Source organism: Salvia hispanica, chromosome 4 (assembly GCF_023119035.1).
Source record: "Salvia hispanica cultivar TCC Black 2014 chromosome 4, UniMelb_Shisp_WGS_1.0, whole genome shotgun sequence".
Lineage (NCBI taxonomy): Eukaryota > Viridiplantae > Streptophyta > Magnoliopsida > Lamiales > Lamiaceae > Salvia > Salvia hispanica.
The window spans coordinates 4,496,555-4,522,810 of NC_062968.1; the positions used below are offsets into that span (position 1 = coordinate 4,496,555).

The 26,256-nt window shown below is 38.1% G+C and overlaps 5 protein-coding genes across 6 annotated transcripts; all 5 read right to left on the reverse strand.

Annotated features, from left to right (window-relative positions):
* Nucleotides 1-4,520: 4,520 nt before the first annotated feature.
* Nucleotides 4,521-5,398, reverse strand: LOC125224514 (early nodulin-like protein 3). The gene is made up of 2 exons (XM_048127923.1): nt 5,116-5,398; nt 4,521-5,047 (listed from the first exon to the last, which is right to left on the reverse strand). Exons 1-2 carry the CDS (start codon nt 5,303-5,305, stop codon nt 4,692-4,694), a joined length of 546 nt encoding a protein of 181 aa, XP_047983880.1. The 5' UTR covers nt 5,306-5,398; the 3' UTR covers nt 4,521-4,691.
* A 1,640-nt stretch (nt 5,399-7,038) lies between these two features.
* LOC125185527 (2-keto-3-deoxy-L-rhamnonate aldolase-like) lies at nt 7,039-8,264 on the reverse strand. Its single transcript, XM_048082076.1, has one exon. The coding sequence runs from the start codon at nt 8,226-8,228 to the stop codon at nt 7,197-7,199; it is 1,032 nt and encodes a 343-aa protein (XP_047938033.1). The 5' UTR covers nt 8,229-8,264; the 3' UTR covers nt 7,039-7,196.
* A 1,951-nt stretch (nt 8,265-10,215) lies between these two features.
* On the reverse strand, nt 10,216-11,307 carry LOC125223766 (2-keto-3-deoxy-L-rhamnonate aldolase-like). The gene has a single exon (XM_048127059.1). It carries the CDS (start codon nt 11,281-11,283, stop codon nt 10,336-10,338), a length of 948 nt encoding a protein of 315 aa, XP_047983016.1. The 5' UTR covers nt 11,284-11,307; the 3' UTR covers nt 10,216-10,335.
* A 1,061-nt stretch (nt 11,308-12,368) lies between these two features.
* Nucleotides 12,369-14,661, reverse strand: LOC125219339. Of its 2 annotated transcripts, none has more exons than XM_048121288.1 (6): nt 14,459-14,661; nt 14,162-14,368; nt 13,999-14,078; nt 13,000-13,075; nt 12,814-12,922; nt 12,369-12,734 (listed from the first exon to the last, which is right to left on the reverse strand). In XM_048121288.1, exons 1-6 carry the CDS (start codon nt 14,573-14,575, stop codon nt 12,718-12,720), a joined length of 606 nt encoding a protein of 201 aa, XP_047977245.1. In that variant the 5' UTR covers nt 14,576-14,661; the 3' UTR covers nt 12,369-12,717. The 2 variants fall into 2 exon arrangements, with proteins under 2 accessions (XP_047977245.1, XP_047977244.1); XM_048121287.1 differs by having other exon boundaries at nt 12,818-12,922; nt 14,459-14,657.
* A 1,605-nt stretch (nt 14,662-16,266) lies between these two features.
* Nucleotides 16,267-26,018, reverse strand: LOC125222807 (serine/threonine-protein kinase BLUS1-like). The gene is made up of 23 exons (XM_048125631.1): nt 25,646-26,018; nt 23,318-23,572; nt 23,081-23,205; nt 22,861-22,905; nt 22,255-22,336; nt 22,104-22,172; nt 21,831-22,001; nt 21,681-21,746; nt 20,811-20,879; nt 20,648-20,719; nt 20,458-20,504; nt 20,012-20,296; nt 19,068-19,201; nt 18,887-18,981; nt 18,759-18,797; nt 18,616-18,675; nt 18,416-18,517; nt 18,223-18,274; nt 18,093-18,148; nt 17,257-17,321; nt 16,962-17,013; nt 16,719-16,842; nt 16,267-16,639 (listed from the first exon to the last, which is right to left on the reverse strand). Exons 1-22 carry the CDS (start codon nt 25,799-25,801, stop codon nt 16,774-16,776), a joined length of 2,166 nt encoding a protein of 721 aa, XP_047981588.1. The 5' UTR covers nt 25,802-26,018; the 3' UTR covers nt 16,267-16,639; nt 16,719-16,773.
* Between the last annotated feature and the right edge of the window lie 238 nt (nt 26,019-26,256).

The following is a 26,256-nucleotide window of genomic DNA, read 5'->3' on the forward strand; positions in this document are numbered from 1 at the left end:
TATACCAAAAACATTTTTCATAGTTTGAGTTATTGCATTCAAGTCTAAATATTTCATATTTATTAAAATAGAAAAAGAGAATGAAGAGAGATTAAAATACAGTGAAATAAAAAACTTACGGGAGAAGAAGGAAACGACTTACAGGGGAAGAAGGAAACGGCGGAGAAGAAGATATGAATTAACCTGGGTCCTATTCTAATGCTTATAGCACCCTAATCCAAAATCAAGACTAAATCTCCACCCTTGGATTTTAAAATGAGTGGATGAGATTAAAGCTCACAAATCTCAATAAATAGTAGACAAAATATCGACAAAAGGGTAATATCGTCATTATGTTATCATATGATAATTTTCGTGGGTGTTTTTTTATATCAACATTGTGTATTACAAATATCAACAATATGACATTAGAATATCAATACAAGGACAAGAAAATATCAACACATTTTTATTGAGATTGGACATGCATAATATTGAGATTTTGCCTACAATATATTGAGATTTTTTGTTGCATTTGTTGAAAAAAGCTGCTTATCAACATGTACGAAAATTGAAATATAATTTATCAAATTTCATCACCCGAACATCGTCGGAACATATGCAATTGAGATCTCGTTGGAATCCTTATTAAATTATCTTTAATTTGATATATTTTTTGCGAAAAAATAATTTAAATTGAGAGAGTTACGTAAATTTAAAGATTTGAGATGATTTTGAGGAGAGAGAAAATAGTTAGTTATAATTACTACATTTAACATTAATACCCTTTTAATTTAATTAATAATTATTTAAATTTAAAATATATTACACTTGACATTATATTAACCACAAGATCTTCTAATCTAATAGTTGAAAATCGGTCTCAATTTGGGATTGGTAATTAGTTAGCAATTGATTACGTCCCGAATTAACCTAATCTAATTTTTTTATATTTAATTTAGCTATTAAATAATGGGCTGGCCCATATTAATATTATACTCCATTATTCAATATAATTGAATCTATTATTTACTAAGAATGAGCCGTTAATTTATTCCACCACAAACCCAATTTTATTATATAGATCAATAACGGTACAAATAAAATCTATAGAAACAATTATTTTATTAGTTAGTAATTAAACACTATACCGTACATTAATATTTTCAATCAAATATGCTATCATAAACAAAATAGTATTTTTATTATATTTAAATTTTCTAAATTTTATAATTTATTATTCAATGAATAATAGATTTCATATTTAGTTATATTAATTAATAAATCTTATATTATATTATTTTATTTTATTTAAGATCTTTACGAAGTGTGATGGGGTTAGTGTGTAATTTAGATAAAATATATAGGTATGATTGAAAAGTATAAAAAGTTAGTGGGCGAAGAATATTCTTTTGGGTTTGAGTTTAGTGTAAATGGTTGGAATAAAATCAATATTTAGTGTGAGATTTACACTAAACTGAGTTTGAGTTTAGTGGAATGATTGGAGATGCTCTAATGAACCGATTATACTGTAGGTGCCAATTGGTTGCTCACGAACTTAAGACAGAAGTCAGATTTATTTTTTCTAGAAATAAAATTAGTTTTTAAAATCATGAACATTAACAGATTTTGTCAATTTTCTAACTCGGTCAGCCCCTTCTTTCTACGGTAAACACATTTTGCAGCTCATCGTTCTTGATTTCAGCTTCTGCAATTCTGCTATTTAACTCAAATTTTTGAGCTATTGAAGAAGGAAAAGCGTTTTACCAATTAATTTGTGCTTCATTATCAACTTAACTATTAATGGAATATCCGAAGAAGCTTCCATAAGCCGATTCAAGTGTTGAAGGTATTCCATCTCTAGAAAATCATCCATTATTCCTTATATACCGTAGGTATGCAGCTAGCCATGCATAAAAGTTCTACTCCAAATAGATGAGTATACCATCACCTAGGTTTGAATCATGGTCGAAAACACTGAATTTAGAAATTGCACAATTCATTATAGTTCACTATTTTCATGATTAATTTTATAATTTATAAACCATAAGTTCATGGTTTAGGGAGCAATAGACCCTGATTAAATTAGTGAAACCTTGCGATTTGTAACATTACATGCACCAAATCTCAAAATATCGTAATAGCAACCACAATAGCGGCTAGCCCACCGGCTAGCCGATTCGCGTCGCTAGCCGGTCGGTTAGCCGAACTATTGGAATCGGCCAGCCGTGAATCGGCGAAAAAATCGGCGTGGGCTAGCCGATTTGAGGGCGCTGGCCGCCATTGTGGCGTGCCGATCGGCCAGCGCCCAATTTTCATTTTTTTTTAAATTTTTTTTTGAAAACCTATATATACGCGATTTTAGTTTCATTTTCATTTGCACCACTTGTTTTAACGAGTTTTCTCTCTCTCTAAATTTACGTACAAGAGCAATATCGAGCAATGGACAACAACAACGAGTCCGGTCCGGCGACCAGCCAGATCTCAGACTCCCATGGTACCCGTGGGATCCGGATGGGGCCGATGCGCCCGGGGTTTAACGTCCCTTGGCAACAGTTGATGGGGATGATGGCGGGAGCGCATGGGGGTGCAGGGGGGAACCGGGGGGATGCCGGGCGAGGCGTAAAGCCGGGCTGGCGCGGCAAGCAACGCCGGAGTGGGGGAGGTATGCCCTAGATGCGGCAGCAGATGATGCAACAGATGATGAGGATGATGCCGGTATGGCAGGAGGAGGGATGCATCCCGGTATGCTCGGGGTCACCGGGGGAGGGGGGGACACGGTCTATCGTCCCTCTCTTGATTTTTTGACGGCTTCGTCTCACACGTCGACCCAAGTGGAGACGCAGTTCACTGGCGATGACCTTTTGTCATTGCATGAGATGGGGATCGATCCCGGGGAGCCGAACACTCCCGTTCCTTAGGGTCGGGCCGCGCCGAAGAAGAAGAAGACCAAGGGAAGGGAAAGGTGGTCGGCGAGTCGTCGCGTGCCCATTGTTCACGACACCCCCACGCGGAGGAAGTGGACAGAGGATGAGTACGCCGACGTGGCCAAGGCGTGGTTGTCGGTTTGCGACGATCCGCTAGTTGCGAACAACCTACGGGTGCCGGAAGGGGTGGGAATGCATCAGTCCGCGGTCGGCCGATTTTTTGGGGTTCACTACGTTCCTTAATGCCGCGCAGAAGAAGAAGAAGACCAAGGGGAAGGGTAAGGTGGTCGGCGAGTCGTCGCAGATTGTTCACGACACCCCCACGCGGAGGAAGTGGACGGAGGATGAAGTCGCCCGCCGTGGCCAAGCGTGGTTGAGTTGCGACGATCCCTAGTTGCGAACAACCTAGTCGGGTGCCGGAAGGGGTGGGAATGCATCCGGGTCGCGGTCGGCCGATTTTTGGGGTTGTACGCCAATGCCTCGGCATGTTGACTAGTGGGCGGCGATGAGGAGGACGCACGGAGAGCCAAGGAGAGTCGGGTTCCCCTTCTTAGGGAAGTATAAGGAGTTCACCTTATGCAGGAATGCTACTATGTGTTCTTGAAGAATTGGTGAGAAGTTCGGGGCGGGGTGCGACGTTGGGTGGCCGAGAAGCGAGAGGCGGAGATTATTCCGGCGACTCGGCGGCGGCGGCAGGCGGATCCCACTGGCACCGGATGCGAGGAGTTTCCGTCCCCTCCATCCTTTACTCGTCGCCCTCGCCGGTTGGCCAAAAGCGGGCGCAACGGGCAGCGGGGGAGGATCCCCCCTATCGCCCCAGGAGGTCATCTCGGCAACCCCCCCACACGCAGTACACCTTATTCTCGCGTGCAAAAATGGAGGAACGGATGTACAAGGTCTTCCAAGAGTGGAAGGCCGCAACCGACCAACGGAGAAGAGGTTTCTCCACTCGATGCTCGAGAACATGCGGGTGGATTTGGATGCCACGAGGGCACTGGTGGGGGGTTCAGACGTGGGCTCGAGATAACCCGGGTGGCGGCGGCGAGGGACGACGAGTAGAGAGTGGCGGGGCTCGTGTGTGGAAGCCCGTTTTTTTTAAAAAGAATCATGTATTTTTTTTTTATCTATGTACCCTTTTTTTAATGAAATGAATGAATTTTCTCGTATATGTCTTGTAAATTTAATTCCGTAATTTAATCGTAAATTTAATTTCGTAAATGTAGTTGTTTTTGAATTATTTTATTGCGGCTGGCCTAAGGCTAGCCTATTTGAGTAAAATGCTGATGTGGCAGGTGGATTTTTATTGCTGATGACGTGACAGAGAGAGAGTGGCTGACCTATGACTGGCCTATTCTTATTGTGGATGGTCTAATAGAAAAAAATGATAGGAAATGATATATACTCCATAATGGAACAAAAATGAAACGTTGAAGATGGGATAGTACAAATTTTGGCAGAAAACAATCTTAATTCAAATTTATTGGCATACATTTTCATATGGAGTAGTAATAAGAGAGTAGTAAATTGAGGAAAAAAAATTAAAATATCAGGTCCTCCAAATCCTAGTCCTATTCCAATGGTAAAAGTTTTTTTTCATAAAAAGAGCACAACAAATTAAACCGACACATCTTTTTCATTGAGAATTATAAGCTTCCTTTACATTTAACCAATAAAGAATTTCTCTTTACACAAAAATGTGTGCCGACAGATCTCTCAACTCTTTTCAAAGATTTGGTCCGTTTTCCGAAGAGTAAAATTGAATTATCAACAAACAAAATGGATGAATCAATACATAACAAGCGCAAGGGCAGCCAACAAAACTGAAGCCATGAAAGCCGGGATCTGAAGCGACGGCGATGCAGAGGCGGCCTGGACCGGAATGGCGCCGAAAACCGTGGGATAGGAGGGCGCAGAAGCCGGGTCGTCGTCTTCAACGAAGGATCCATTCCCAGAAACGAAAATGTGAAGCTTCTGAGATTTGGCACATCGGCCGCTGGTGAAGTAGAAATTGCCCACTTCTGTGATGTTGAAAAGGGAGTTGCCATTGTTCATGTACAAGATCGGATCTTTGAGGTTGCACCTCTCGTAGGATTCCTTTGTCACCTGGATCACTGAATCTTGGCTTGGAGGGTACAAGAAAACTGCACATTCACATTTAATTTAGGATTGAGACTGAGAGGGAGAGAGAGTTATATGATTGTGTACTTACATAGAGAATCTCCTATGTTGAGGCCATCGTATTTGGTGGCCCAATTTGTGTAGACTTTTGGGTTGGAAGAGGATGGAATGCCCCAAGCAGCTAAGCCTCCAACTTGGTAAGTGCTGCACAATACTTTGAATTGGATTGAGAGGAAGAATACAATTACGGTGTGAAAAAGATTTGATTTTGGAAAGGCCATGGTGTGAGTTGAGCTTTTTCCTCTATCAAATCTTGAGTTTGACAATCTAAGGAGGGAGGCGATATTAATGCAAGTGGGCAGATGGAATTTGGATTGAAGTGATTGGGATATGAAGTTAGGTAACCTTAAAGGCTCAATGTGGACTTGTTCAGTTGAGCCCAAATCGGATTTGGATCCCCCGCTTGTTCATTCAGTTACTAGTTATTGCTCCCTCCGTCTCATAAAATTATGTGCATTTTTTATTTTCGTCCGTCCCACAAAATATATGCATTCCACTTTTGGAAAATTATATCAATTTAATAATATAGTTCCACTATCCACTAACACCACTTTAACTATTATCTCCTTCTGTCTCTTACTTTACCATTTTTAACTTAATTCTCGTGTCACATCCATTATTTATATTTTTATGGGACAAAGGAGTACTCCCTCTGTCCCACTTAAAATGAAACATTTGGAAATTGGCACGAAATTTTATGTAGTGTTGTTTTGTGAGTTGATGAGGAGAGAGTAAAGTCAGAAAGATGAAAAAGTAGAGATAGAGTTGTTTCCATTTTAGGAAACGTTTCATTTTTAATGGGACAAACAAAAAAAGGAAAACGTTTCAATTTTAATAGGACAGAGGGAGTATAATTTATGAATATATATATATTGTGCTAATAGCATCCTTGCTATAGCTGAATACAGAGCAGCAGGGTATCCAAATCCACCCAATATAGTTCATCGCCGGTGTAAGAAGCTTTTTTTATTGTTATTGATCAAAATGAATGGATCAAATTTTAATAATATGCTTCGCTTAGAGCATCCACATCGATGTGGACTAGCAATAGCCTAAACCCAGTCTAAAACTCCTTCTGCCACATCATCATGGACTAGCAACAGCCTAGCTAATGCCCGAGCCTAGCAACCGCCGAGCCAATGTCCTAGCCTAGCAAATATAAAAATGACAAATACGAAATAAAACATTCAAAAAATACATAGAGTTGAAATAATAAATAAAATTTAAAAAAAAACAATTATATCGGCTAGCGACCGGTTAGCCGATGTCGTCCATGTCCTAGCTCTAGGGATTTTTTTTCGTCCTTGCTGTTAGCCGCACGCAATGGTGGACTAGGCGAACGCCTAGCTGCTCGCCAGTGGCTAGGGGGTTGGCTAGTCCACCGTTGGGGATGCTCTTAAAGTTTGTATAGTTTGATATGTGGTTTGAATGTTCTCAAAATAAAACGTGAAATTTAGTGGTAATTTAAGGCATAATGTGAACTTGTACAATTGTGCACTCGGGTCAATGTGTTAAATTCTTTTACGAGAAACAAATTTACTGAAAGTGCATCTCCCTTGTCAATTTCCTTTGTAATTGTAGGGCATTTCCGAAAAACAAAAGGATTTTTTTCCATGAGGTTTTTCATTAGTTTTTATTTTGTTTTGGAGGAGAATATTTATGTTCCAAATGGAGGAGGGTAAATAATTCAATAGATAGCACATGTTGGAGACACTGGATGCATCTCAACATCCCCAGCCACATTCTAAACAAGAATTGATCATTATATGCTATATAACATGGATTCATAAATTTGTGTGATAAGCTGAACATCAATCTATAACTACATGTGACAATCTAATCTCTGCTTGTGATGTAGTAGTAAACTTTCCTGATCAATGCAAGTAAATTTTAGTGATCAATGTATGTAAATTTTTAACTTGGGTTATCTTAGCAACGCTACTAGCCAACAATGTAACCAACAAGAATTTGTGTCATCGCATAGAAATGTTAAGCATTACCATCATCAGCCCTTAATCTCTATAGCAAGTTCCATTGAAGAGCATTACAAAATCAAATCAAGCATCTGACGAGATGAAGAAATCAAACACACAGTGATTGATCATTTACCATTCACTCACTCCAGTACTTTTCCTCAGCAACTACAACACTCTCCTTGCCAGCATCATCATCATCCACCAAGCTGGCCTTAAACCTCCTCACATCCTCCACCGCCGCACTCCTGAACAGCCCCACGTCCGCCGCCCCCGACACCATATGGTACCCCCTCCGCCGCAGCTCCGTCGCCGGATCGTGCGGCATCACGAACCCGGACAGATACGCCGCTTTCCCCTTGAGCACCGCCTTCTCCGCCCCTCGCAGCGCCTCCTTCACCTTCTTGTGCCCCGGGTCCCACAGGTACCCCATGCTGGCGCTCAAGTCCAGCGGCCCCATCTGCACGCAGTCCACTCCCTCCACCGCCGCGATCTCGTCGATCTTCTTCACCCCCTCCTCCGACTCCACCTGGCACATCACCAGCAGCTCCTCCTCGAAATTACTCAAATACCCCTCGTCGATCCCGTAGTCCGACGCCCGCACGATCGTGTGCGCCGACCCGCGCACGCCGTTGGGCGGGAACCGGCAGTACGACACGGCCTTCCGGGCCGATTTCGGGCTGTCGATCATCGGGAACATGATGCCCTGCGGGCCTAGATCTAGGGCTTTTTTCGCCCACGCGGCGGTGGATTCCGGGATGCGGAGCACGGCGGCGGTGTTGGTGGCGGCGAGGGCGTGGAGGCAGGGGAGGGCGTCGGAGATTCCGCCGTGGCCGTGCTCCATGTCCACCACGGCGAAGTCGTAGCCGGCGAGACCTGCGATTTCGGCGAGAGTAGGGGAGAAGGTGAGGAGGAAGATGCCATACAGAGTCTCGCCGTTCTTGAGGCGGGATTTGAGGGATCGCGGGGGAGATACGGCGGGGACGGCGGTGGAGTTGGTGGAGGAGTGCGTCAGGTGTTGGTGTTTGCGATTAGTGGTTAGGGTTTGTGGTAGGGTTTTTTGCTGAGAATTTGGGAGTGAAATTGAAGGAAAGTTGGAATTGGGGGTGGAATTAGCGAGGGATTTTCGGAGAGTGGAGAGTGAGGATGAGGAGAGAGAGGAAGACGCCATTACTGGAAAGTGGAAACAGTGACGAACTGAAATGAAAAGGGAATAAGTTTTAGCTCAACAGATACGCACTGGGAATACGGGTATCGGGTATTGGTTTACCCGTACCCAACCCGATACCCGACGGGTATTGAATACCCAATATCCAATTCTATAAAATTGGATATGAGATTGAATATTGAAATTTAAGATAAATCGGATATTGGGTATTACCCGAATATCCAATTTATTATTTAAATTTTTTTTTTAATTAAGTTTAGTCATTTTGGGCTTCAAGAGCTAGGCTAATTTATTTACTAATTACAACTTACTTGGTTAACTTTCTCTAAACTTATATAAATAAGTCAATCTCTCTTACTCTAGGCCACAGCTTCTCCAAACTCTCACCTCGTATTCATCCTTTGAAATAATTATTTTGACTTTTGAATTATATTATCGGTTGTTTCTACAATTTAATTAAATGCGTAACTTTTATTACTTTATTTACATATTGCATTACCAATTCTCATAAATGTAATCTTATACTTTAAAATAAAAGTGATCAATTTTTTTTAATTTTATACTACCAAATAAATGCAACATTAAACATATTAGTCAATTTAGATATTCTATATTTATATTAATATATAAAATTTGAATTTTTTTTTATTAGTTATTAACGCACGTAAAGAGTCGGGTATTTGGGTACCCGATAGGTCGGGTATGAATACCCGGGGCGGGTATTGGAGTACCCAAAAATATATCAGGTCGGGTTTTGGATAGACATTTAGATGATTTTCGGGTTTGGGTACCCGATTTTTTCAGGTCGGGTATCCACGGATACCCAAATTCCCACCCCTAGGCACAAATCCTCACTTTTTTTGTTTTTTTTTTTCCGAGTAAAGGCCAAAATTGGTATTTTTTGGATTTTGTAGTCTTGAACATATGGAAATTTGATCATTTTGGTCCTCCGTCAATATTTCCGTTAAAAACTAACGGTCAACAGGATTTAATACTGATTTGATGCTTAATATCAACAGGATTTACGTATTCTTAATTTGCTTAATATCAAGTATCAACAGTTCGAGATGTATATCCTTGTTCCCAGAGAGACTTTGATGCTTGCTCGATATGTTTCAGATAAAGCATAGCAGTGATAATCCTTCCTTTTTAAGCATAAGCAAAGACTTTTCCTACCTGTTGAAGCCCTTCATGATTTAGCACAAATTGAGTATTTTTCCAATCACTGTGAGGTGCAACTGGGTTCTCAACAGGCGGTGCTGTCAGATATCCAACCTTTAGATATGGCAACGGAAGGTGAGAAAATACAAATTTGTTCAGATGTAGTATTAATTGGACAAAGGATCTCCCAAATATAACTAGCTCCAAGAAGAAAAAATGAAGTGCAAAGGTAGACTAGCCAGCGCCCTAGCCGCCGGATGCTCTTAAAATTTGTATAGTTTGATATGTGGTTTGAATGTTCTGAAAATATAACGGGAAATTCAGGTGGTAATTTAAGGCACAATGTGGACTTGTACAGTTGTGCACTCGGGTCAATGTGTTAAATTCTTTTACGAGAAACAAATTTACTGAAAGTGCAACTTTCTCTTGTCAATTTCCTCTGAAATTGGTAGGGCATTTCCGAAAAACAAAAGGATTTTTTTCCATGAGATTTTTCATTAGTTTTTATTTTGTTTTGGAGGAGAATATTAATGTTCCAAATAGAGGAGGGTAAATAATTCAATTATTTAAATAAAAGATAGCACGTGGTACAGATGGACATGAATCTATAACTATAAGTGACAACCTGATCTCTGCTTGTGATGTAGTAGTAAATTTTACTGATGAATGTATGTAATTTCTTAACTTGGGTTATCTTATGATGTAGTAGTAAATTTTACTGATGAATGTATGTAATTTCTTAACTTGGGTTATCTTAGCAATATCTTAGCAACACTACTAGCCAACAAGTGTGTGTTTGTGTCATCGCATAAAATGTCAAGCATTACCATCAGCCTTAATCTCTATAACCAGTTTCATTGAAGAGCATTACAAAATCGAGCAAAACTAAATCAGATTGATGAAGAAACCAAACAAACAGTAATATCATTTACCATTTCACTCACTCACTCTAGTACTTCTCCTCAGCAACTACAACACTCTCCTTGCCAGCATCATCATCATCCACCAAGCTGGCCTTGAACCTCCTCACATCCTTCACCGCCGCACTCCTGAAAAGCCCCACGTCCGCCCCCGCCAACACCATATGGTACCCCCTCCGCCGCAGCTCCGTCGCCGGATCGTGCGGGGCCACGACCCCCGACAGATACGCCGCTTTCCCCTTGAGCACCGCCTTCTCCTCCCCTCGCAGCGCCTCCTTCACCTTCTTGTGCCCGGGGTCCGACAAATACCCCATGCTCGCGCTCAAATCCCGCGGCCCCATCTGCACGCAGTCCATTCCCTCCACCGCCGCGATCTCGTCAATATTCTTCACCCCCTCCTCCGACTCCACCTGGCACATCAACAGCAGCTCCTCCTCGACATTACTCAAATACCCCTCGTCGATCCCGTAGCCCGACGCCCGCACGATCGTGTGCGCCGACCCGCGCACGCCGTTGGGCGGGAACCGGCAGTACGACACGGCCTTCCGGGCTGATTTCGGGTTGTCGATCATCGGGAACATGATACCCTGCGGGCCTAGATCTAGGGCTTTTTTCGCCCACGCGGCGGTGGATTCCGGGATGCGGAGCACGGCGGCGGTGTTGGCGGCGGCGAGGGCGTGGAGGCAGGGGAGGGCGTCGGAGATTCCGCCGTGGCCGTGCTCCATGTCCACCACGGCGAAGTCGTAGCCGGCGAGGCCTGCGATTTCGGCCAGCGTAGGGGAGAAGGTGAGGAGGAAGATGCCGTATAGAGTCTCGCCGTTCTTGAGGCGGGATTTGAGGGATCGCGGTGGAGATACGGCGGGGACGGCGGTGGAGTTGGTGGAGGAGTGCGTCAGGTGTTGGTGTTTGCTATTAGCAATGGGGAGGGATTTTCGGAGAGTGGAGAGTAAGGATGAGGGGATAGAGGAAGGCGCCATTAGAACAACTCCAAGGGTAGAAGCTCCAAGGGGAGAAGGTAAATGGAAAAGGTATATTAGATTTATAGAAAGGTATATAGAAATGCAATATACCTTTTTAAAAATCAATCAACTCTAAAGATAAAAAGTATATAAAAAGGTATATCATTTAAAAAAAATGAAATAATAGTATAAAAGCATTAAAATAACATAAATGTAATATCTTCTCAAATATTTTCCCCTTAGAGAATAATTTTTTATGAAAAGAAGTAAATATGGTGGTTATATGATTTATCTCTCCATTGATGGAGAGGTAAAGATACCTCTTCAAAATGGAAAAAGGTATAATACCTTCTCAAATACCTCTTCCCTTGGAGAATGATTTTTCATAAAGAACATGTAAATATGGTAGTTATATTAGTTTGCCTCTCTATTTACCTCTCCCCTTGGAGATGCTCTTACTGGAAAGTGGAAACAGTGACGAAGTGAAATGAAAAGGGGATAAGTTTTTGCTCGACGGATAATTATACCCCTCCGTCTCCGATTAATTGTCATTCTTTGACCGACACGAGTTTTAAGAAATATAAAGAAAAGTTGGTTGAAAAAGTTAATGTGAGGCTCACTTTTTTATATTGGTTTTATAATAAAATGTGAGGAAAATGTAGAATATATTTATCATTTATAGTAAAAACGAAAGGTGGCAATTATCGAGGGACTGATCGACGTGTAAAAGAGTTGTCTATCAAACCATTTCATGTGCAGTTTTGACTTAACGTTGGCACAATTCGGATTCATTTACTTGTTTTTTTTTCGGGTTTTTTTTCTTCTTCTTTTACTTGTTTTGGTAATACTGTATCATTTCGATCATAAGAAATTTCATTGAAAGAGAGTCATGTATAAAAAAATCTTAAATCAAATGTTACTATGATAGTATGCCCTAAACTTAAATTTGCATATGCTACATGGTCGAAAAAAATTTAATGGAGAGCAATTCTTTGAAATGGCTTGATTATGAAATACAGTAATTTTGGTTAATTAACAATTCGACATGAATGACTAATATGATCTTGGCAGCATATGATAAAATTGTTATATAGACCCAAAACTAAAACCGAATTCCATAACCCGAACTAGATAGTGCAACTTGTCTGAAACCAGAACCCAAGCTCACTAATCGCCATTAGTTATTTTTCATACGAGAACAATTTCATGTATATTCAAATTCACAAATCAATGCAAAACACTGTTAGATACCCTGCTTGTAATCCATAACATTGATGTAAATGCACATATCGAGATTTAAAACAAAGGCAACCACGGATTGCAGTTAACCATCAAGCATTGCCCTCTTCATCTTCACTCAATAATTCATGATCGCTGTGGTGTTTCTGGGGATTGGACCAATCACCTAATTCATTTCTATAGTGTTCACGTGCAGAGGGAAGATTGTGGAAATCATTTCTCTCCTCCCTCTGTCAAGCAACATTGATCAAACTAAATGAAAACTCGTAAGCATTATACATATTCCAATCTTTGTTTTGGATAGCATACCTACCTCTTTGGATTTTTTGCCTTTCTTCCTTATTGATGAAAGATGGTTTGCAGCCTCATTAAATATTTTGAAGCCCTGAATATCTCCATTTTTAATGCTTGCTTCTAGCTGCCAACAACAAAAGGTTGATTTAATCTAGAGTTAAGAGCTCATATACCACCTTGAAGAATCTGAGATTCTCCCACCTGAATGTGAAATATGCAAAGGAGAATGCTAGCAATTGGCAGCCAGCTCTCCTCGGGAGATATTGATAGATTCGACCTGAAAAACAAGACTACTCAGTCTAAATGATATTTTGCAATTTGCATTACAGGAGGCAGATGCTGGCAAATTGAAGTAAGAGTACATGATTTTAGAGTTTACACCTGAAAAAATCCACTGACAATAACCACCTATCTGCAAAAACATGCAGCAAGTGCAAATTTACCAACTACTATTATTGAACACATATTCCAAACATTTAGAAGATTGTGCCAATAGAGTGAAGTTTTTTAACTTTCTATCAAAGCAGTCTCCATTGTGCAATATGATATAAGAATAGGATAATAAGACCAGTGTTACTTATGCATCAGGAGTCTATTGAAGATAAGTTCGTCTGTATAAGCTTAGAAACGTATTGGATAGGCAATACAAAGCTACTTAAACAACTTCAAAACATTTTGATAATCTTCAACTCATATGAGAGAGGCCAGCTGATGGCATTTCTCCCTTTGAATACCATCAAATAATAACTTGTGAGTTGATTCACTCTTTTATGAATTTCAAATCTCCTCCATCTGCCAAAATGTGGTACATTTTTGCTATGCCATGGAATATTGTTTTACTAACTTCACCTGCTAAGACTATATTCATGAATTTGAGCATCCAAAATGCAATTAAAAGCTTAGGATGGAAAAGGACTGAAATGTTTATGTTTCAGCAACAATGTGCCATTACCCCTTAAACCAATGAGAGACTCAGTTGGCAAGACATTGTTCCCCTCCAATCAACAGGTTAGGGTTCAAGTCATCCAGTGTGCTTGAGTGTGGAGTATGTGAGTTGGTGCTAAAAAGAAAATGAGAAACCTTCTTCTCTGACTAAGTTTTATTATGTAAATTCCATTCTAAACTTAAACGTTAGCTACCTAAGGAAGCAAAACTAATCACATTTACTAAAACAAAGAAAAATGAAAGAGTGATTCAAACCTCAAGTAAGGGGCTAAATAGACGATAGCATAAACAGCGTAACGCCGCTTTCCGGTATCCATCCAAGCGAACACCCAGCTCTACACCAATAAAGCACCATATCTCAAATCATTGACTAAAAATCAAATTATCAAACCAGATCCCCAAAATGGAGACGAATTACCATCCAATTGAAATAAGGAATGAAGCTAATGATCCCCATAACGGCGAATCTCGCGTCGGCGGAGTCAATCAATGATTCAGCCTCCATATCCTCCGGCGAGGGAGCCGCCGGAAAAATCAGCGAGTTGAGAATGCACGCGCCGATAGCCATAGCGACCGGCGCGTCGGTAGAGAGCTCCGCCCTGACCTTTCCATTACCCGACCTCCTCTAAATCAAACCAATACTAACTTCAAAAAAATCACATCGGCAAAAGAAAATCAAACCAACAACGCTAAGTATAGATGTTAATATGAATACCTGTTTGAGTTTTTTGAGTTGGTTGTATCGTGTGTATATAGGCCTGGTGGAGGAAAAGTAAGAGGGCTTAAGCGAGAGAGAAGCTGACGGCGACGAAGTGAGGCAGAGAGAGATCATTGAAAGAGGTTGGACGGCGGTCGCAGCTAACGTGCGCCTTGTGCGATATGATCGGAAATGTATTAGCTAAACTTTAATTATTTGTGTTTCTATTAGTACTAATTTTATTTTATAATTACTACAATTAGTCTTAATTAATTTTAATCCTCGGGCAATGGAAATTTGAAATCTGTGCCATTTTAGAGGTTTGGCATCTTTTATTGGGTATGTGCGCCTGCATAAGGTTTTGTTTGGTTTGGGGAGAGAGGAAAATTTTAGAAATTTTAGAAAATGTTGTCATATGAAATAAAGTAATTTTAGAAAATGTTGTCGTATGAAATAAAGTAGAGAGAAAAAAGATAGTTAAATATTTTAATGATTAGAGATAAAGTTATTTTTTAAATTGAAAAGTTATTATCTTGATTGGAAAAAAAAAAAAAAGAAAGATGGTCTTCATTTAATCCTCAATAATTTCAAGTTTTGTTGCTAAGGCTTTTTTTCGCTATTCAATAAATTTAGTATTCGAATTATTACAATTATGGGATAAATAGGAAATTATAATTTAATTGCTAAAATTAATAAATAAATTTGATTTTCAAATTATTACAAATAGAAATTTATACTCAATTTTTTTGCTCTCTTATTAAATAATCTCTCTTGAATGATTCAACAAAAATCATAACAAAAAAAATCGCAATCATGCTTATTAGGTTAGTTTTAAAAAAGAAGACATCCATTGTGACGTATGCCCAAGTTTGTCATTAACAATTACGTTAAAAACATTAAGCAGTAGTCATACATTTTTAATGGTTAATACTACAATATATAGAGCCCAAGTTTGTCCCTATTTAACAAACGCAGAAAGGCAAATTGCAAAATAGAAGAGTGAAAATGTGCCTATTTTACATTTTATTTAGGCCTAAAGTTTCATCCCATCAAATATAATCAACCCATTTTCTCTTAATTTAATTACTACTATTATTATAAAGAAAATATAATACTTCATTTGTCTCAAGTTAGTACTTTTATACAAAAACTTTATTCTATTTTATTTACTTTTTATATCTCTTTTCTATTTTGTTTTCTCTCTTATTTTAAGGAGTAATATAATATTAAATAAAAAAAAGGAGTAATATAATATTTATTTACAATTTTTGGAAGGAGTAATATAATGCTCCATCCGTTCCTCCCTTATAATTTGTCACCATTTGATCCGGTATAATTTGTCGCCATTTGATCCGGCATAGATTTTAAGAAATGTAATGAAAAGTGAGTTAAAAAAGTTATAGGCATTTAGATCCTACTTTTATATATTAATTTTATAATAAAATATGAGTGAGAATAAGTTAGTGGAATATAAAGTCTACTATAAAAATGAAAGATGATAAATTTTTAGGAACATACAAAAATAGAAATAAGTGACAAATTTTCAGGGACAGAAGAAATATTTATTTACAATTTTCTTTATTTTGATTTAAAATTAAAAATCCTTAAGAATCATGTTAAATATATATATAATATATAGAATAAATTTTACTCCGTATCAATGTTATCATTTAGCTGGTACAATAAAGAAGACAGAAAAATAACCACCCGAGAGATAGAATTTGAACATAAAACCAGCACATGATATTACAGATTATTTACACTCAGTAACTTGAAACCAAAATACACTGAAAAGTGATTATTTTTTTGTTAAAAAGTACTATTAGTGGTGCATGAAAAACAAAGTATTTATATTCATCTATATCAAGAAATGGCTCTGTATATACCAGCACATAATATTACAGATTATATATTCACAGAATTACAGTTACCATTCGGCATTACATTGAATGCGACTCTGGTTTTTTCATCTAATCTCAAATAATACACATTGGCTTGAGGGGTTACCAACACAACACAACACCACCTACTTTCCATTCCCACCAACCAAATGAATCAACTCAACTCATTACCTTTTCATTATTCTCTTTTAATCCTCAAACAAGGTGCTGGAATGTTTTTTAACCCTCTTATTCAACATACAACCCATCATTCCAGCTATAACCAACAACATCTTGCATTTGTTTCTACATTTTCACCCTGAGAATCAAACCAATGCTAATTAATATTAGAGCAGCAGTTATGCGGCCCAATACATCATTATAATCTCGAGTTTTACCTGAACTCTCAAGGTGTGATGGATGAACAAAAACATTTGACATATATACCCGAAATCATGAATCTCCTCCCCTTCTATCTTCATCCTCTTCAGGTGTTGGCACTGCATTTAGTCTTTGTTGTAACTGCCAGGAGTGAAAAAGAGTGGGTCATCAAACTAAATGCCGTGGTGAGTACTTTGAACCCCTAAACTCGCAAGTGTTGCAACACATAAACACTATCTATATGTGCAAGAAGAACTCACTTGCATGTATTTGAGCTTTTCCGAAGTTAATTCATCCGTCAAGCTATTCATCCTGCAGGCGACCAGATAGAGAGTTTGAGTGTCTTGAAATGTAAGGGGTGATTGGATAGGAAATTTGATGACAAAGACGATAGAAAGATATGAAAGTTGTGCTTGATAGGAGGAACGATTCAGTTTCTTTAGGGTGACAGTGATTCCCCCATTCCAATTCACAAGCCAGGTAACCCCCCACCCGAAAGATGGATATTAGAGCTCTTAGAGAATTTGTTTCTCTTTCAGTCAAATTACAACACACCTAGCTTGGAGTTCAGATATCGTCATAAGCAGCATCCTTTCCCTTTCAGAAACAATAGATTCAACCTGCAAAAATTGCAACAAGCATCAGCATATGCACCAGTGCAAACTCATATCACCATGCTGTAGAGATTTATCTATCATAATATTCTGCGCCACAACAAGCAAAGATATTATTTCATCACAAGCCACAGTTGATATGGAAAAAATATCTCAGGTTGGAGTCTTAGATGAAATAATTGAAAACAAAGAATAGGATGGCGCCTTTTTAAACTTTGAAACTTTAGATTGAGATACATAAGACGTTATGGGTGTTTTTTTTCTTACTGTGATTTTGGACTTATAAGTAAGGTAAGGAATGCTAGGCTATGTTGCGGTGGAAGACAAATGATGGTAAATATTAAATCAATTCCTTTTTGCAGTTTAACGGTTGAATGTACTATGATTAATCTACAATATTCACATTAATCACACACAAAGAATGCTAATTAAAATCAAATAAATTGGTTTGGTAATATTGAGAAAACAGAGCAAGAAAGTCTTCTAGATGTCAAACCTATGCACTGTATGCGTAAATACTGAATAGATTAGCAAGAATTTTTATAATGCAATTTTCTACTAATTGTTATAGAGGTTAAAAAACATGACATATTGGCATATAGTTCTATCGTACAGATGTAGGTAGTTCCCTAGACAATAATTTCACACGTGTTCACTCTAGAAAAGTTAAAATTTTATGTTGAACCATAAAAACCTGATGTTTTTCCACACAAAATCCCTTTGATTTAAACAAAAAAAAAATACCAAAATGAACAAATTATCAGCAAGTGTACTTACACTGCCATTAGTGTCTGAACCACGAGGTAAAGGAGGCAGTTTCCCATTTTGAGGAGCTGGAAAGGGGAACAGGTTCAGCCAAATAAACACGTGATCATTCAGTCATATGCTAACTATAGAAAAAACGCACCATTTTCAACCTCAGCTATTTGCAAGCTACTTAATAAATTCACGATAAGATCCTGGAATTAAGACGGAGAAATGAGATCCAAGGTTTAATAGAATTTGAGACATAAAGGAAATTGCGATTTGGCCGAAGCCATGCATACTGAGAGAAAAGCTGTAAACCTGACAAGACAAATGAATTTTGAAAACTATCTTACCTGCTGAATTGATGTTTGTTGGAAGAGATTTTGAAGGTGAGGCATCAGAACTGAGGCAAATCCATTACTATTGCCGATTTCTTTGGGTGGCTGGCTTTGGGGCTGAATAGCAAGAGCATCAGAAAGACCGGTAATTTGGAATCAAATATCCAGTTAGCGGCAGTAATTTAAATATCAATAGATACAAGAAGCATACACACCATTTGTTTGGAATCAAATATCCAGTTGCCTACGCTAGCAGACTTCCTCAGTGGTGACCCCTGAGAACCACATGAACATCCAGTTATATGATAAAAAAATCTGTCACCATCTTTTAAAAGAATAAAGGTGGCTCCTTTCTTACCTGAGAACTTCGCCGAGAGACTGTGGATAGTGGAATATCCTAGTCATTGTGTTAGGTTAGGAACAATCATGAGAAACAATCAAGTAAAAGTCATAAAAAAAGAATCTAGTACTTAAAATGAGCTATACCTTTACAAGATCTACATTTTCGGACGTCACGGAGAACCGCCCTTTTATTTGTACCAAATTCGTTTTTGATTTGTCCTCCAATGTGTCTTTGAAACCTGGAAACAAAAAAGATGATATAATATGCTTCCAAGAATTTATCCAAAAATAGCTATACGCAAGTATGCATGCTAATTAAATTTACCTCCTGAAGATTTGATTGGAGCTGATAAACTGTTTGCTGAAGCTCGGTTCGGAAGGTTTAGAGGACCGCTAAAACTGGGTGCTCTTCGCACTTGCTGGGACTTATCAGCCACTAAGTGGTTATCAATTTCATACCTAATGAACAAATTTTGTACACCAGTGAAATTAGATTAGGGGAATTATCCTGTTGAATTGAAAAAGCCAAGAAATGACCCTATAGATCTAACAAAGATTTCATAATTTGCGCAGGGAAAATATAGCAAGTTAAATTTGCTCAGTTTTAAAATTCATGAGAAAACAACCGATGCATTCCACATCTCCACAATATAGAATCAGTTTAAAAATTGATGACTAAATAAACCCATGCACTCCACGAAGGTGAGCCTCCCTTCTTCATGCTCTTCACAGCATGAAACATAGCATCACACTAGAAAATGCATGTATATCAGAGCATATACTGAACTGCGTGCAATGAATACCCTACCTAATAATGTATTTTATCCCAAGATCAGGAAGTAAGAAGTCTTTTGTCAAGTTAAAGTAGTTGAAACTAACTCTTCAGATAAGAAATTCAAATAGAAAATGGTCCAATAAAGTTCTCCAGAGACAGCACACAAACAAGTTTACTTGAAGAGCATTTCCAATTAGCATGAAAGGAGATATTCTGGATGTAAGACAAATTAAGCGTTCATTTTAGAGTCATAGTAAAACTGATGGAAGAAACATCAAGACAGTAGATTCCAGGTGTATAAAGATCAAACTATCAAGTTCACAGCGACAACTAGAATGGTAAGCCACATTAAAGAATGAGAATAGCGATAAAATTCATGTTATTAGCAGTTAAGTAGTTCCCCTATCATGCTACCCATTATCTCGAGAGATTTAGATAACCCACCATTGCTGCAGAGTGCAGAAACATAACAAGAGTAAGATGAGGCAGAAAACCTTTCAAATTTTCGAGCTCTTTCTGACTGTGAATTACTTAGCACCATACCAGGCACAAGTGGTCCACTTTGAGTTTGACGGGCTCTGCCTGTCTGATTTTTATTCTTGGCTTGAGCTCCTTCATTCTCTACGAGTGATGCTGGCAGCTCAGATTTTGAATTGCTCTTCTTCATATCAATTTTTGCCTTATTGTTATTGTCAAACTCTTTGATGCCACTTTCATATGTCTGTCCCTTATTTGTAAGGTTCTCAACTACAAGCAGCTCATCACCATTTATCTTTTCACTGGAGATGAAAGGAGACACAGCAGAAAAATTATTTAGGTATTAATAGGGACAAAACAGAAACAAAAACTAAAACTAAATTAAGAACTGTAGACAAAAAACCTTTACAAAGCAACAATATAATAACGTAGCATAAAGATGGAATGAATATTTTCAAGTTACCTGTCAATATTGTGGACTGCTGGTTTTGGTACAGAATCAGATGCACTCTACAAACAAGAAAAAGGTACTTTGTTATCGACTTTCTTAACTTTTTATAAGCATCAAGTATAGCAAGATGTATACAACAAAAAAACAAAAGAAATGACAAAAAACTGACAGTTCTTAAGAAGTAAATAATTGTGAAAACAACCTTTTGGCTCAAATTAGATCTTATATTGTCTGCTTCTTCTTGGATTTCTTGTATTTCATCCTCGTCTAGCAACTGCAGAATAAAACAGCCCATAGTATCACTTCCAATGTTCACAATTATTCCATACTGATGATGGGCATAAATAAGACTTCTCTCAACATACCAATGATGCTTGAAACTTCAAATCCTCAACATCAAAATTCCAAGCACTTACTCCTCGCTGGTACTCACTCTGAAATAGAACAGAAGCTATGCAATCAAGAAAGATAATTACAACAAATGCACAAACCACAAATTACAATGTAGTATTATTTTTTCTAAATCCTGAGCAAAGTGTTTAAATGGCAGATTCTACATTTCCTCACATCATTACTTCTTCAAAATAGTAATAAAATAAATAAATAGAGACAGGCCCCATAATTATCAACTTTTAATGAGATAAGACAATTCCAGCTGTTGTTTGATCATACACCAGCAGTTTAGCTCAACTGTCTACTCAATAGAAAATAAGGTCTGTTGGTAGCGGTTGGCTAATGAGCAAGAAAGGAATAAGGAGAAAACGAGGGTTTACAAACTTCCTTCGCTCCAATCAAATATAAAAACACTCATAAACGGATACAAACTCTTTTTCATTCTACTTTTTGTGAACACCAGGGGTGGAGAAGTTATCTACTCCCTCCGTCCCATTGAAGATGACCCACTTTCCTTTTTAGTTTGTCCCAACTAAGATGACCCATTACTTAAAATGGAAACACCTTTATCTCTACTTTATTCCCTCTCTCTTACTTTACTCTCTCCTCTCAACACACAAAATAAATTTGCATAAAATCCCGTGCCGCCCAAGAAAGGGGTCATCTTCCTTGGGACGGAGGGAGTATAATCTTTCACATGTAGGTCATGTAAAATGAAAATAGCATTAGAAGCATTAGACCAACAGGAGAAGAGGGATATGTGTCCCATTGCAGTAAATCTTTGCTTAGCATAAAATAGGAAACAAAACAGAAGAAATACTGGGATCTGAGGCATTTCAAACCTGAGATATAGCCTCCTCTTCAGCTGAAGGCAATTTTTTCAAAGCAAGTTGTGCAGCATCTTTGATCTGCGTGCAATTCACTACAATATCAGCATAAATTCTAGAAAAAATTACTTCTGAACCCTGCTTGTTTCCATGAACGGGATATACCTGTAGATCTTTCACGCGCTTCCATAGTGGTGGCAGGTCAACAAACAACTTTTTAACAATGAGTTCAGGAGGCTTTGCATTCTTGAAAAATGAGTGCTTCAACAACTTTTCTGCAGTTGGTCTCTTTGTTTGATCTTTTACCAAGCACATAGCAACCATTTCTTTAAAGGACTGTCAAAAACCAAACGCGACTAATCATGGACACTGGTAATAATAATTAGAGGCCATAAAAGTGTTCAGTGAACATGGTGCACCTGGAAATATCATGAATACCTTAGAGAACCTCTTATCACGGTCATAATCAAGTCCAGGGGGAGCATTTTGTATGGTCATTAACAAAACCTATTGGAGAGTAGAGGCATATATAAGAAAGTGTTTAGGAAAGTATCATCCACAAAAAGATCTCTTATGTAGAGATGTATACCTTCATTGGAGGATATTTGGAAAATGGTGCGTGTCCATGGGCTAACTCCAGTGCAGTTATTCCAAATGACCAAATGTCAGCCCTGTACATTTAACAAAAAGAACTATAAATAATGCACAAAAGGAATAGGTATCTATAACTGCTTACAATCATGATGGGAGACCAACAAATAGGAGTACAAGGAGAGCATGGGTCCAATATGATAAAGTTACTTGGTGTGATAATTTAAAGAGAGAAATGTTCTTTCCAGAATAGATCAGCTAGAGTTTGAATTTGACTTTAGTCTTTCAAATAGACATGTTCAGACTTCAGATGTCATATCAAAGTCACACAGTTAGGATCGTGCCAAAGTAGCTTATGGAATGGAAACAAATTTCTAGGTAAACATTGCACCACTCATCTTACACATACCTCAGATTTGAAATTAATTTTCCAGTACAGATTCTAGGAGATATCATTAATAATATCCAAATCGCAATCTACGAGAGTAGATTACACTTAAATGATACATACACAAACACTTTTTTTGTGCTCGTCAAATTGTGCATGCATAAAACACAGTTTATGTAGAACCACAAGACAATACAAGAATATGGAGTAACCCACTTGAAATCATATCCAGTTCCTGGCTGCAACACTTCTGGAGCCATCCTGCATAATGAATTAAAAAGGACAGATTATAGCAGCAGGTATCAAAAGAGTGAGTGAGACTGGGAGATATGTATAGTAGAAAGTAAATGGGTATTGGATAACTACTGGTGTTAGTGTGGTATTTTTGCCTCAATGTGTGTGTATGGGTGTGCATGTAAGAGAGAGAGACACACACCAGCATGGTGTGCCTACAAAGGTATTCCTCGAACGCTGTCTATCACCTCTGTCAAACATGCAGGCTGAAACACCAAAATCAGCAAGCTTCACCTCACCATTACTATCCATCAATATATTTCCAGCCTGTAAAGAGATGTTAAACAAAATATAAAGTAATTTACTTAATGCATACTGTCCACTGAACAAGTCCAGTGTCTGTGATCTGCCTAGATGCAAGCTTGCACAATTAATTAACCTTAACGTCACGATGAATATGGCCATGATGATGAAGGTAGTCCAAAGCCTTCAAAGTTTCTTTCAGGATAGATCCAATGGCAGATTCTTCGAACCCTTCTTGATATGCTATCTTCATGAGATGTAGGCAAGACCCCTCAGCCATAAAAGGCATTACCACCCAAAGGTTGCGGTCAACAACAAATGAACAAAAAGATTTTATGACATTAGGATGGTCTATTAAACTCATCGTTTGAGCTTCCCGGCGAATATCATCCTGCAGAAAAGACAATATCATAAACTCCAGCCTAACCACATCTACTCATCCTAACAGAATAAACAAGCTACATTAACTTGTGAAAATATTCTTATATTTTGAAATTAGTATCCAAGGGAGAACAAGAACTTTCCATCAAAGAGATCTAAACTTAACAGGAATACTACAATATACCTACATTAAGAATTCCGAGCCAACTGAGATAGTTAGATTACATTTCTCTGCATACAATTCATTACTGGTAGTAAACGCCCATAAGGAAACATATCTCAAAAGCAGCAAGTCATTGGCAAAAGCTAATTATACAGATTCCCTTCATACGATTCGAGAAACAGCCATTAATAATTCTTACATTGTGCCATAAGGTAGTCAAAGCCTAACTGCATGTTCACCGGTAGCAGATGACAAGCAGTAGATACAGAAATTTTAAAAGTTTGGTTGTGATATTTTCTCAAGTTCTATCACATTCAGAGGGGGGGGGGGAGGGGGGTTAAGATAACTAAGCTATTCCATAGTGGGTAATTACTAGTCAGAGATGGTGAGAAAATGTCAGGATTAATTTGATATTGTATAGTGAAAATCCATATTTTGATTACATGAACCTCAAAATTTTGTGAAAATTAATATCAAGAAATACAGTTTGATATACACCCACTTATATAGATGTCAGAGCTTCAGGATAGATCCGATGTCAGACTTCACACCATATGATCGCATATGTGGAACTCATAACATGCAATATTGCTCTTGGCATCTTAAAAGTGTTAATTTATATGCTCACATTTATCTCATAATTTATGTGTTAACATGATTAAAAAAACTGGCTATTGTCAGCATATTTGACTTTTTACGACTTCATTAGCCCATTCTACGTCTAACTTAATCTGGAGTAACTCCAGTTCAAATTTCATTGACCTTCATTTAGATTCTAATTAGCACAAACTGCCAGTAAATAATAGGAGTACTCCATAAATAACATCGAAAGAATTTACATTTTTGACCAAAAAAGACATAATGGAATAACTAATACGTAGGATATAAGATGTACTCCCTCCATCCCTCGCTAAGTGAGGCACTTCTTTTTTACATGTGTTTTGGTAAAATAATACTCCTAATAAACAGTTAAAGTGGAGAGAGAGTAAAGTAAGAGAGAGAATAGTGTAGATGAGACCCTCCTCTACATTATTCTCTTTCTTACTTTACTCTATCTCCACTTTAATTATTTATTATCATTTTCCTAAAACACATTAAAAGCGCCTCACTTGGCGAAGGACTGAGGGAGTATGTTATAACTAACAGGGACGCAATCAACAGCTGTAGCATTTATGTCAACCTTATATCACAGTGACACGAGAAAAATGAGGCTTAATTCTGAACAAGGTAGCTTTAACAGAAAAGGCAAAAGATTTGCATTGATGCTAATAAACCAATACTGAACATTAGCTTTATGGTCGTATATTAATGAAATAGGACAACATTCTTGGGGAAATGAAAATCGATTGATAATTCTTTTGGTTGTACGGAAACAATTCCATTAAATATAGCCGATAACCAACAGAGAGCCAGGTTAGATGAAATCTTTCTCAATCAGCCCTTCCTCGAGATTTTCAATGGCATTCTTCTAACTTCTAAGTTAGCTCAACAACAGTATTTCTCAAATGAAAGAGTGATCTTAGCTGATAATGGCTGGACTTCATTACACAAAATTTCCTTAAGAATAAATAAATGTGGTTCAAGCCTTGAAATCACATATTGATGATAAGCCGTTAGGCCCGCTACCTCACTTAACCTATAATCATATAGAAACCAAATTCCACAACAGATTTCAAATTGAACCATTTCAAAGCTTCATCCAGGATTCGCCCTCAACACCCTATCTAGCTAATTGAGCACATCAATGCACTGAGATCTCAAACTGCGGATGCATTGAAATTCTCCAAGCAACAACAGAAATGCACCCCCAACTAGATCAAAAGTCACCTCAAATGAAATTAAATCCCCAAAACACGCGGAATCAAAGCAAATTAACAGAAGCTAAACACAAATAGAGGGAAAGGAATAGATTGAACGAACCAGATTGCTATGGCATCGATCGAGATCCAAGCACTTAACCGCCACCACTTCATTGTAAGGCAAATAGATCGCTCTGTAAACAGTTGCGCTGGCGCCGTATCCCACCTCTTCTAGAAGCTTGTAATCATTCGGATTCGCCGAGTAAGTCTTCCCCATTTCTATCTCACGCAGCCATGAAATATTCCGCTTCGATTCCACCAAAAGTTTTGCTTTAAATTACTATGAATTTTCTTCTTGTTTTAGCTATCTTTGTTACTGAATCATGAGAGAATCCAGAAATGGACAGTGAGAGTCTATAGATATGGACTGTGTTGAAGTCTGCGGAAAATTTCTTACTTTTCCTATTTTTCTCTCTCTTTTTGTTACGATACTCCTAATTCTATCGATATTTTTTCGATTTTAGGATTGTTTTTCTGACCAAGTGTCTTAATTTTATTATTGGCCTTTTAATTTTACTGATTAATATTTTTAATGTTTGGTAATAATACTAATTATAAATCCTATCCTATGTTAGAAGTATAATTATGCAGCCGTTGACTGCAAATGGCCATACATTTGCCAGCAAACAATAAATTTCCAGCGTTGTTCAAAAGCATTAACATGGTTTTAGA

Coding starts and splice junctions, on each gene's coding strand:
- LOC125224514 (XM_048127923.1), bottom strand. CDS start 5,305: ATGGCCTTTCCAAAATCAAATCTTTTTCACACCGTAATTGTATTCTTC. Junction 5,048..5,115: donor CAACATAGGAGATTCTCTAT/GTAAGTACACAA, acceptor GTGAATGTGCAG/TTTTCTTGTACCCTCCAAGC.
- LOC125185527 (XM_048082076.1), bottom strand. CDS start 8,228: ATGGCGTCTTCCTCTCTCTCCTCATCCTCACTCTCCACTCTCCGAAAA.
- LOC125223766 (XM_048127059.1), bottom strand. CDS start 11,283: ATGGCGCCTTCCTCTATCCCCTCATCCTTACTCTCCACTCTCCGAAAA.
- LOC125219339 (XM_048121287.1), bottom strand. CDS start 14,575: ATGATCTCTCTCTGCCTCACTTCGTCGCCGTCAGCTTCTCTCTCGCTT. Junction 14,079..14,161: donor TTCCTTATTTCAATTGGATG/GTAATTCGTCTC, acceptor TTATTGGTGTAG/AGCTGGGTGTTCGCTTGGAT. Junction 13,076..13,998: donor TATTTAGCCCCTTACTTGAG/GTTTGAATCACT, acceptor CTTGTTTTTCAG/GTCGAATCTATCAATATCTC.
- LOC125222807 (XM_048125631.1), bottom strand. CDS start 25,801: ATGGGGAAGACTTACTCGGCGAATCCGAATGATTACAAGCTTCTAGAA. Junction 21,747..21,830: donor AGCGCGTGAAAGATCTACAG/GTATATCCCGTT, acceptor AATTGCACGCAG/ATCAAAGATGCTGCACAACT. Junction 19,202..20,011: donor AGAGCTCGAAAATTTGAAAG/GTTTTCTGCCTC, acceptor TTTGTTCATTAG/GTATGAAATTGATAACCACT.